The following is a 12,458-nucleotide window of genomic DNA, read 5'->3' as shown; positions in this document are numbered from 1 at the left end:
AGGACAGAACAAGAATGGTACAGCATTCAGCCGGAAATGATTAAAAGTTTCGAAGCAGTACAAAAAGTAAAGGAAAATGGATAAAATATTAATTTAAAGCTTTATTTCGACGAGCACAATTAAAGTGCAAAACTGTAAAAATTGTTTTCAATCCCTATTTTCGATAAATATTCCGTATATTGTTAATATTAACGAAAATAAACTGCTGTGTTTTGTTTATCCTATTCACTTTCTAATTATTAGTACCTGATCTTTATCATTCAGTTGAAAAATAGGTTGTATTATCACGTTTTATGTAAAACTAGCGAAGTGTGTTTACACTTTTGCTCGTCACTTTATGTATTACGTTGCTATACTGAGCCGATTCGGCAACTGAAACGGTGTTCGACTCTCGAAGCCGTTCGCGTCGCAAAAAGCGCGCATCGTTGAGTTTGAAAAAAAAAGACGGGTCACCGATTTGCCCGAGTTTCCGAGAAAGCGGCGAGTCGCGAACTCTCTCGCGAAGTCGGAAACCATTTTCGTTAAATTCGAAAAGCTGCGGGAGTAATTCGCCGAAGTCCCCGGCGCTTCCGAGAAAGCTCATTTTATCTTTGGAAACGGGAGTTGTTACAGTGTTGCGGAAGCTTCCGTGTATGTGTGCGCCGCGTCGACTCTTTCGCGAAACAAGATTGCAAAGGTTACAGAGAGACAAAGGGCGAGAGAGCGTCGAGGAAAAGCCCGGGAGATTTCGGTGCGAGATTTTTCAAAGGACGACCAGACTGCGGAGTCTGTCACGTCGCGCGAAAGGTTAGACGACGTTTGTGAATGATAATTAGGGGCATCCACCCTCCCCCCCCCATCCCCCGGCGCGGCTCTAGTCGGCAGAATGCGATCCGACGCACAGAAGCTTCGGCTTTAGCCTCGGCTTTCAGAAGCCGAGGATGAGCTTTCAAGCCCACGATTGTTCTCCCGCTCAGTCGTATTGTCTCTCCGAGAGCCGGCAATTGCAAACCTGGCCGCGCTTTCGCTCGTCCGTTAATTACGTTACCCTTTACCTGCGCCCCCCTCACCCCTCGGGCTAATTACGAAATTAGAAAGGAAAGATTTTTGCCGCGCGTCCGTAGCTTAAAATTACGATCTCTCCCCGTTCGAAGCCGATGGAAACTTCGTTCTGTATCTCTCTAGGAAACCTGTTTCCCCTCGCACGAGCTAATTTCTCGACGGGGGTGGCTTTCGAATCAACGTCGATTACGCGAAAGCTCTGTCTTGTTGCCTCCATGAATTTAAAGGAGCTCTCCGGCTGCTTTTTCAGCTCCCAGGCCGACACGACGCAACGGAACGTTCGTGAAAGCGATCGGACAATATTCAGGAATTCCATTAGCCCGGCAGAACATAAGCGTCGTTCTCGCTCGGGCCATCTCTATCCGAGTGTGTCCTGCATTATTCATTCGCGCGAACCTACCGACCGGCCGATCCACGCCACTATGCTTGCTTCGCGACTGATTATCCTCGATGTTTTTCGTCTTTGCATAATCCGTCTCATTTTTTCTCGGTGGGCTCTTGTTTGCCTTTAAGGGGGGCACCTTGTGTAAATGGCCTGTTTTTCAAGAATTTTTTTTTTTTAATGTAAGGTGTAGATTGATTTAAAATTTGAGGTATCATTTATTACCGTTATAATGTGAACAAAAATATTTTTTATATTTTTTAATCGTTAATATCAACGGTGCAATGGCGGCTTGAAAATGGCATCCTGGTAATGCGCTGTTCAGGGTACAGTGCACAAAAATGATCTGAATCAAAATTATCAAAATGGTATCGTTAGTTTATGCAAATACGCACAACATGACATTCTTCTTTTATTAAAATTTGCAAAATGGCGAAGTTTTGAAAAAAAAACGGATTTTCTGTTAATAACGATGTTTTAAATAAAAGATTGAAAAATCTGAGCTCGTCATGTTGTGGCCAATTATTTATAGAATATATGTACCAAGTTTCATAAATGTTAGGATTAGGGATTGAGAGTGTGCAATAACGAGAACACTGGTGAGATATAAAAACCTTTATTCAAGAATAACTGTAAATTCGGCGCGGTCAAGCGTACGTGCGAACAAGACGCGATGCACTTTCAGAGTGGGGGGAGGACGCGACGAATAACAGAGGAAGACCGCTCGACTCGCCACCAACCTACGACGCTGCAGTTATACCAACTTAAACGTAATGCGGTGGTCGCATTCGGTGATTGGTTCTGACGTCGTACCAACACCCCCCCTCGAGTTGATGGGTCGACACGTCAATCCTGACAATATTAGACGGGCATGCCGAGTCCGCAATGTCTAATACACCACTCGTGTTTCGGTTTAGGGAGGCCCTTAGTGAGTGCATCGGCAATCTGATGTTCCGTAGATTTATGAATTACATGAAATTGCTTCTGCTTCAACATGTCGCGAATGAAGTGGTGCCTTATGTCGATGTGCTTGCTTTTCGCGTGAAAAGTAGGGTTTTCCGCTAATTTGATCGCGCTTAGACTATCGCAGAATACATCTATTTTTCCTAACTCATCGAAACCGAGCTCCTCTAAAAACCTTTTCAAATGCACGCATTCTTTAGCGCATTCCGCCAACGCTATGTACTCCGACTCTGTCGTCGAAAGAGCTATCGTTCTCTGTTTCCTCGCGTCCCATGAAATCGGAGATCCGTGTAGCAGGAAGATGTATCCCGAGTAGGAGCGCCTATCTTCAGAGCTGCTTCCCCAATCTGCATCGACGTATCCGCTAACCGGTCCGGGTTCTGGTCCGTACACCAATCCCAGATCGATGGTCCCCTTTAAATATCGCAGGACCCGCTTCGCGGCCTTCCAGTGCTCCTCGCCATAACAATTATTGAATTGGCCGAGGAAGCTCGCTGCGAAGCTAATGTCGGGTCTGGTTGCGGTCGCCAAGTATGTTAAAGCGCCGACCAGCTCTCGATACGGCAGTTCGGCGATTTCCTGATCTCGCGATTCGTTCTTTTTCAGCTTCAGATTCGCCTGAATAGGTGTAGACACGGGGTTTGATTCGCTCATGCCAAATCTACTCAATAAATCATTGATGTACCCTCTCTGATGCATGGCTATATGATTTTTGCGTTGCGTGAATTCGATACCCAGACAATAGCTGACATTTCCTATGTCTTTGATGTCGAGATGCTTCGAAAGCTCCTGTCCAAGCTTGATGATCGCTCCCCGGTCACGCGACGCGACCAAAATATCGTCCACATAGACGGCTACCATCATCACGTTTTCGCCTGTGTTGACGTGATATAGGCATGGGTCTGAATTAGTTGGAGTCATTCCACAATTTCTCAGAATTTGGTCGATCTTGGCGTGCCAGCTTCTTCCGGCCTGTCTTAGGCCATATAAGGCTTTCTTTAAGAGGCACACTCTGTTGCCCTTCTTGAGATCGGACAACATCTTTCTCGCTTTAAGACCGATAGTGCTTTCTTGTTCGTTCTCAGCTATTCTCTGCAGAATTTCGTGTAAATTCTTCGGTGGTTCCATATATAACTTTTCCTCGAGTTCCCCATTTAAGTAAGCTGTTGTGACGTCAAATTGCCTGATTTGCATTTTGTATGCAGCTGCTAGCGACGTCATCAGTCGGATGGTTCCGATCCGAGCCACTGGTGCAAAAGTTTCTGAAAAATGGACTCCCGGTTGTTGACTGAAGCCTTGTGCCACTAAACGCGCCTTGCGCCTTTCCAAGGTGCCATCCGATCTGAATTTATTTCGAAGCACCATTCGACTTCCTATGACCTTTTCGTTATCAGGGCGACTGACCAGTGTCCATGTATTATTTTTAATGATCGACTTCATCTCGTCATCGATGGCTTTGCACCATTCGTTGGCTTCAGGGCTGCGTAGAGCCTGATTCGCGGGAACTTCGGCGAGATGCCCTTGTTCTTCTTCTACGACGTTCGCATCTCCTGTGACGGTGTGGAATAATCGTCGTGGTCTTCCTCTCATGCCCGTTCTGGTTAGGGCAGGTCTACCGCGACCTCTTCTTGGAGGGACCTGAACGTTCTCTTCTCCTTGAACTTCATGTGTACTTGGTTCGATAGTGTTGTATAGTTCAATATCCATGTGATGGGTTGCGGACGCGTCTTCGTCCTCGACTTCTGGTTGCTCTTCTGGAGCGAAATCTTTGAAGTTGCTTGTGCGTTGTGGCGTCTCATCAACGAATTTTACGTCCCTGCTGATAATAATTTTCCTGTCGTCCGTCGACCAGATTCGAAAACCCTTGCATTCCTCAGCGTATCCAAGAAATAAGCCTTTCTTTCCACGGGGATCAAATTTTCCTCTTCCTGGCTCTCTGTTGAGAAAATATACACGGCTACCGAAAACTCGAAAATGATTTACGTCGGGTACATTCCCGGTCCATACCTCGTACGGGGTTCGCCCGTTTAAACTACTGGAAGGTGAACGGTTTCGAATATAATTCGCCGTATTAACAGCCTCTGCCCAGAAAGAAGGGGGAAGACCGAATTCCATCATTAGACATCTGGCCATCTCTACGAGCGTTCGATTTCTTCGTTCGGCCACTCCGTTTTGTTCCGGGTTGTATGGAATGGTCAATCTTCGAGTTATTCCATTCTTCTTCAGGTAATTTTCGATGTCGTGACTTGTGAACTCTTTTCCGTTATCGGATTGTAAGCATTTAACGCTCGTTCCCTTTTGCTTTTCAACGAGCGCAATGTATTCCGTGATCGCTTTTAATGCGTCTGATTTAGCGTTCAAAAAACGTACTTCGCACCACCTAGATTTATCGTCAATAAATTCTATAAAATATTTCGCACGACCGAGTGATTCGACACGCATAGGCCCGCATAAGTCCGTGTGAATTATATCTAATACGTTTGTTGCCCTGTTCGACTTTTTGGGAAATGGTTTCCGCGTCATTTTTCCCGCCGCACAAACGTTACAATTTAATTCGCGAATTACGTCTCCGTGTTGGATTCCGAGTATTGCCCCGCCGCGCTTAGCGTTTATGATATCTTTTACATTTACGTGGCCCATTCGCCGGTGCCATAATTCGAGCGCGTCGTCGGGCTTCGACGCATTCGCGGCGTTGCATGCATCTGTTTGATATTCGCGTATATAATATAAGTCGCCGATTCGCTCCGCGCATAATTTCACATCGCCGTTCGCGGTTGAAACAAATGCCTTATCCTTTTTAAAATGAACTTCTAGCCCTTTGTCGGTTATTTTGCTTACTGACAATAAATTAGTTCTGAGATCGGGTACGTGTAAAGCATTGCCGAGAAAAATATTCTTTCTTTTGCCGAAAACGTCGGCTTCTAAATGTACCGTTCCCATTGCAGTGACTTCGGTTGACGAATTGTTGGCAAGGTTCAAAACACCGCGATCTGTATTACCTACTTCACTAAAATTATTTAGTTCGTGACATAAATGTGACGTCGCGCCACTATCGAGGCACCATTTTCGATCGCTTTTTCGATCGTAGTCGATCGAGTCGGCACGTGAGACGACAACGGTATTCAAACATACATCTTCAGCACATCTCGCGGATTCTCTATTGTTCACTCTCGCGTAGCATTCGTTCGCGGTATGACCCACACGGTTGCACTTATAACATCGAATTACAGATTTATTCGGTCGTTTGAATTTTGGATTACCGTTCCTATTGGGCGCTTCGCTCCGCTCCCGCCAATCGCGCGCGTTCGCGTGTTTTCTCGCCAACATGGCGTCCGATGACGACGACGACGCCACCGCGCGTATTTCGCTTTTTCGCGCGTCGTTCTCCTCTACAATTTTTATACGTAGGGCCTCGGGCTTCGGTAATTCGTCGCGTGACTCGATGGCGCATCGAAAGTTCTCGAAACTCGCGGGTAAACTATAAAGCAACATGATCGCTAGTAAATCGGGATGTACGTTTACGTCCATATCGGCCAATTTATCGACGGTATCGAAGAAATCATTCAAATGCTCACGCACGTCGCTGTTGTCCGCCATCCTTTGCAGCGTCAGCTTCTTCAGCAGCGTGGCTTTTCTGGCCGGTCCCGTCGATTGATAGATGGCTTGGAGCTTTAGCCATGTCTCGTTTGATGTCTCGCAATTTTTAATTTGCTTCAGCTCGCTCGGGCTGATGGCCAAGATAAGGTCGGACATAGCCTTGCCGTCGTTTCTCGTCCATGCGTCCGTGGCGGCGGCATTCTCGTTTGTCGCCTCTGGTTTTACAGCTGTCCCGTTTGCATAGCCCCACAGATCGTTCCTTATTAGGATAGCTTTCATCTGGAGCTTCCACGTATCGTAATTATTTTTATTTAAGAGTTCGATCCTCACTGTTCCCGGTACACTCATTATCGTTCTGCACGTGGACCGTTACGTCGCTCACGAGAAAAAAAAAAGAGAAATTGATATTTTAAATACTTTTTAGTCGCGTATCTCTGGGCCCATAACCTGTTAGGATTAGGGATTGAGAGTGTGCAATAACGAGAACACTGGTGAGATATAAAAACCTTTATTCAAGAATAACTGTAAATTCGGCGCGGTCAAGCGTACGTGCGAACAAGACGCGATGCACTTTCAGAGTGGGGGGAGGACGCGACGAATAACAGAGGAAGACCGCTCGACTCGCCACCAACCTACGACGCTGCAGTTATACCAACTTAAACGTAATGCGGTGGTCGCATTCGGTGATTGGTTCTGACGTCGTACCAACAATAAAGATCGAGTAATCGAGAAATTTTGCGTTTCGAGAAAAATGCGTTTAAAGTTTGAGAAATGTGAAAAACACGTTACGTGTTTGTATATTTTGAAAAAATCTTAATTCATTTTAACTTACCGCGGTTTTTGGCTAACCTGCGATTTCAGGGCCATAGAACAGATCTTTCTCTTCCTCAAAAAGTTGTACTTCAGCCGTTTTTTCTTCTCTTCGAGAAGCACTACGTGAGCCGCTCCGCCCAATACAACCGTTCACTTTATTTTGAAAATAACGTACCAGAACATCTCTGATCACTTTCTAACTTTTTTATCGTATTCCTGAAGAGATTTTCTTATCGATTTAACACTAAACCTACCACGGCCGGTCAAATTGAGCTTTCCAATCTTCTGCGTACAATTTCGTACATACAACATGATCACATCGATATTTATCTTTACGACTTTTCTTAACACTAGAACTACCGAGCCCTAAACGTGACATACACCCCCTTTATCCCCCCCTATCCCTTTATGATAACAGCAAGATTGAATTTGCTCAGGTTTCGTACGATTTTTATGGTAACATGTACTCCAAAGAAGAAATATATTAAAAAATTTCTCGTGAAAACGTTTTCATAGTTTCACTAATCGTGAAAGGACAAATCATCCACCAGTCATTTTGACTGGTTCGGTAGTTCTAGTGTTAACGTATGTATACAATGTATTTTTCAGTATTTATTTCTCGTTTTATTTTTTTTTCCAAAAAATATTTGTAGCCTGCCGAACTTACCGCAGCCGGTCAATTTTACCGCACGAGTTAATATGGTGTTTACATAGCTCTTCTGTTTTGATCGCTCTTCTGAACCTAAACAATCAGTATAAAAGAAAAGGTATTCTCAATGTGGCGTGGCCAACTCAAAATAAATGAGCCGCCTTATGGAATGAGGCGCTATCAAGTTACGCACGTTTCATGGGAAATACATCCAAACCGCAAAGGTGGACGACACAGTACAATATTGTAAATCGAGGAGAGAGTATCGCAGTATTTTTTATATAGTTGAAATTATATAAAAATAAATTTGTACCGTCAGTTTATGGAAGTTGTTCATCTACTAATTCATTCAGCAACAAATTGACTATTGTCTACGTTTAATTATTTTAACAATAACTTTCTTTAAGGACCGGTCATTTTGACCGCGCACGGTAGGAATAGGTAAACAAGAATTGTCGGTAGATTTAGTGTTAAACAAAAGAAAAATGCTAAAAAATATCATTTTACACAAGGTCCCCCATTTAACACGTTAACTGACACATATCATTCCCAGAGATTCTTACAAAGTCAGAGTAATTTAATCAATGAAAGCGAAACTAGAAATTTTAAATGTATTATAGGGGATGCTGTTTTAATCCTTTTGAATTCTAAGGATCTTAATAAAATTCGGTTTATCTGGATATGTCACAATAAAAATGAATGTCTAAACCTAGTTAAAAATCACTGTCGGTCATATGTGACTGACATGGCAGTTAACGTGTTAACAGGAACTCTAATCTGTTGATTTCTAATTGGATCGACGCGACGCTCGGTGCGTCGAAAAGCCCGTTTTCTGGGCCAAATTCACAGGTCGTGTTGATCGAACCTAACGTCGAACGTACACCCAACAAAAATTAAAAAAAATTGATTACTTGAAAACGAGTAGAGGTGTAACGTTCTCTCTCGTTTTGCTTTCAGGAAAAATGAAGCTGGAACTGATGGACCGGGAGAAGGGCCTGGAGCTCTTCGGGAAGTTCATCCGCACGAAGAACGTGGAAAGTCTTCAGGGCGACCAGAGCAAGTCTGGGCCCGAGCCACTGCATCCGGCCGACTCCAAGCAGAAACTACAGGTAAGAAAGAGAGAGAAAAAGAGAGAGGGAGAGAGAGAGATCCGGGAATTTAATCAACCGAAACTCGGCCTTTCACGGTTATGGAAACCGAGACGGCCTCTTATCGGGCGAGCCGCTCTATTCGCGGATAGATTCGAGGATCCACGGAGCGCGGAAAGGGGCCGGCTAAAAATAGCTGGGTTGAAATCACGTCGTCGGTAAATTCAAACCGCCCCCGCAGCCCCGGCAAGACCCCATATATCCTCGTCGCCGCGTTCAACCCGGAGCCCGTCTATTCTCGCCTCTCCCGTTCGAATCCTCCGAGGGAAGGAACCTTTCTTCCAGCCGCCGTGGATTCCGCCTTCTCCTCGTATCGATCCCGGCTATTTTTAACGGGATTTTTCAACAGGCTCTACACGCCCGCAAAAAACTCCCGAACGCCCCGGGATTCCACCGATCAATCTTCGCGGCGCGGCATGGCGGTCTAATGGAAAATACATTTTCCTCGCCTGGTCTCAAATTCGCACCCCTTTCCCTCTCCCCTCGGTTCCTCTCGCGCGCGAGTCCCCCTTAAAGGGGCCGGCAGGCATTTGGCCTTGACTGTCACGCTATGTTACGCTGTGCCTTTTTTTCAAGACATTTTACGTCTTAAATAAGTAAGTAATCAATTAGAAATGCATACCACCGTGTTTTTACATGTCTTTGCTACGTCTGTACAGAGCCTTTTTTTCGATACGAACACTAAATCTCTCGAAATTAAGAGAATCTCTCTGCAATATACGTATATGAACTTGCAAGGGTCAAAATCTTGACAAATTGACGCTTCAACATTGCAATGAGCCGTTTAAAAGTGGTCAGTTGTGTTTCCTAAAAGTCCATTCTACGTCTGTTCCCAAATTACGAATTTCTACCTCATCGTGGAGTAATTTCTAATATTCGGCAGAAAACTCGCTTTCTGAGGCAAGTATGACGTCACAAGATGGCTGCCGCAGAGAGATTCTCTTAATTTCGAGAGATTTCGTGTTCGTATCGAAAAAAGGCTCTGGACAGACGTAGCAAAGACATGGTATGCATTTTTAATTGATAACTTACTTATGTAAGACGTAAAATGTCTGAAAAAAGGCACAGCGTAACATAGCGTGACAATTAAAGTCCAAATGCCTGCCGGCCCCCTTAATATCGCTTGTGTTCTATTATAATTTTCATGCCGATTCCTTATTCTCTCCCAGTTGTGTTTGTTCGGCGAATATTAAAAACACATTTCGATGGACACCTTTTCGAAAGTTTCGCTCGATCGGGGGTGGTTTTTTCGTTCGGTAACTCTCGGAAACAAGCGTCGCGGAACCGAGCTCCGTTTATTGGGAAAGTTCTGCGGTTGTTTAGGCGAGACCGCGGAGACCGGGGCTCCCGAATCGCGAAACTCTAGCCGCGGAACGCGAAACGCTCCCCCGGGCGACGCTCGGCCATTGTTTCGGCAAGCTGCTGCAAGTTTCCTCGGAATTCTGTGCAAGTATCGGCCGGATATCGACGCTTATGGAACGCCGCGGCGCTGTTCTTCGCGATTGAAACAAGAACGCCGCCGGGCTCTTTGTTGCCGGGAACTGGGCCACCAGATCACCGGTTTCATTTTTAGCGACGAAGGTTGACTCCGGTTGCACCGTTCCGGTTCGAACCGGACCGTTTTCGAAGGTCTCGGGTAGCTGCACTTTCGATTCGATCCTTTTTAAATGGCGTCGAACCATTGTTCAGCGCCCGCAAATCTTCCGATATTCCATTTCGTACGCCCGGCCGCGGCCGTTGTAACACGTTGTCTGCCATGTCACCCATATGTGGGTGACGGAATTATGTGTCCAGGTTTTAAAACGAATTTTTACGTTGATATATTCATTGTACCAAATTTGATTAGGATCTGTCAAATTCAAGAAACTTGAAGGACTGCTCAATGTCATACATTTAATTTTTCTCAATTTTCATTTCATTAACCCCTTAACGCACAGTTTTTTTTAAATCGGCCAAAAAAAATCAATTTCTGATATACTGCGCTTCTGTTCCATGGAAAAAGGCTATATTTTATTCTTGAATAAATAAGTGTTATAGCTTACAATCCCATGTAAATGATAAATATCAATAAAACAATTTTTTTTCTTTGCTTTCACATTGTTATTTTCAATTCCCGATTACATTCGAGTGTGAAAAATTATAACAGCATCAAATACAACGCCGCTCGAATTATCTCGAGTGTGCACAGTTTGGCCTGTTTAGCGCGCTCGAATTAACTCGAGCGTACAAGTTAAGGGGTTAAATAACACTTTGATTTCATAGAATTTTTGAGGTTTTCAGTTTAGCAGTCAAAGTGGTAAATACGGCTCCCTTTCCGGTCTGGATGTGTTCGACCTGATGTACTGTCACATAATTGATGACACACGATACTCGAAACTTTTCAGAGTGTCACGTCGGTTTTATATGACCGACACAATTTTTTGACTAAACTTGGAAATCAATTTTTACTATACTCTATTATGTATACCAAATTTTATTAAGATCCACAAGGTGTGAGAATATTACAAACATTATTCTTACGATGAACTTTGTACTCGGAGTTATTTGTTATAGCTTTAGTTATTTATTTATGTAGCGATATGTTTTCATGTCATAAAATACTTGAATTATTGGTAATTTATGAAATGCAATCGGAATGATTTTTTCTTTATAAATGGACCTGAAGTGAAATAGTCAAGTAATGGTTGTTCTACTTATACCTTCATTTACACCAAATATATACATATATATGGTATATATATATATGTATATATACACATAGTAAATATACACATATAAATATATACATAACGCGATTCGAACTAGCGTGATATCGAATCGACTCTGCTTACTATTGAACACCAAGGGTGCGTAAGTCGTCAAGTTCAGTCAGCAAGGAAATGAACCCTCCCGCTAATTCCAAGGGGTATATACAGGGTGTTTCTTTTATCCGAAAACGTGACGCACTGAAGTTACGAGAAAGATTTGTTTACAAAAATTGTTCTGTATGAAGGGAACAATCATATGGTGTAATTTTTTTCTGGTCTCGAATGGTGGGGAGGGAAATTTCAAAGTTAAATTAATTTTTTTGATTGGAATCATCATTGAATAGCATAGAATCTATCATTGGATAGCATTTTCCGAGACGAAATCAACGACATATCACATTATGTTATTTACTGTTACAAAACATTAGAAATTATATTATAAATTTGTAACTTCTTAAGTATTCTTGTATGTCTTATTTGTTTCGAGTCTTATTTATTTTAGTCGAGACAGTGCAATACTAGAGACTGTAATAATTTCGTTGAGTTCTCTTTGGCGCTTCCGAAGTTATTTAATTCCAGAACATGCCCTTAACAGGCGGATAAGGATATGAATTATAAATTTTATGTTTATTTATTTTGGTAACTTAAGAACCTTAAGGAGACATAAGAAGGTCGATCTTCGTTTACAGCGTCTAGCTAATTAGCCGGCAACCAGATACTACATTTGCCATATAATTTCTAATGTGTTGTAACAGTAAATAACATAATGTGATATGTCGTTGAATTCGTCTTGGAAAATGCTAATAAAAATTTTAATTTGACTTTGAAATTTTCCTCCTCGCCATTAAAGTCCAGAAAAAAAATTACACAATATGATTGTTTCCTTCATACCGAACAATTTTTGTAAACAAATTTTTCTCGTAACTTCAGTGCGCCACGAGATGTTTCCGTTTTCAGATAAACGGAACACCCTGTATAGGGCCTTAGAAAGAAACGGACAAAGTCCCGAACGGGGGAAAACGGATGCGGAAAAAAGGGTCCTTTCTCGGCAACGGAAAACTACCGGGCCCGCACGAATCTGGCTAACAGATGCGGAAATCTGCGAGAGCCAGGCTCGT

At 43.4% G+C, this 12,458-nt stretch overlaps 1 protein-coding gene across 1 annotated transcript in view; it reads left to right on the top strand.

The window, feature by feature from the left end:
* Window positions 1–12,458, top strand: part of LOC143359146 (solute carrier family 7 member 14) — a 95,861-nt gene that overhangs the window by 46,371 nt on the left and 37,032 nt on the right. Inside the window, exon 2 of the mRNA XM_076796872.1 lies at window positions 8,403–8,554. Coding sequence (XP_076652987.1) covers window positions 8,408–8,554 — 147 coding nt within the window. The 5' untranslated portion in view covers window positions 8,403–8,407. The remainder of the gene's footprint in view (window positions 1–8,402; window positions 8,555–12,458) is intronic.

Source organism: Halictus rubicundus, chromosome 11 (assembly GCF_050948215.1).
Source record: "Halictus rubicundus isolate RS-2024b chromosome 11, iyHalRubi1_principal, whole genome shotgun sequence".
Taxonomy (NCBI): Eukaryota; Metazoa; Arthropoda; class Insecta; order Hymenoptera; family Halictidae; genus Halictus; species Halictus rubicundus.
The sequence above is the reverse complement of the archived record's forward strand: the minus strand, read 5'-3'. Positions and strand labels throughout refer to the sequence as shown.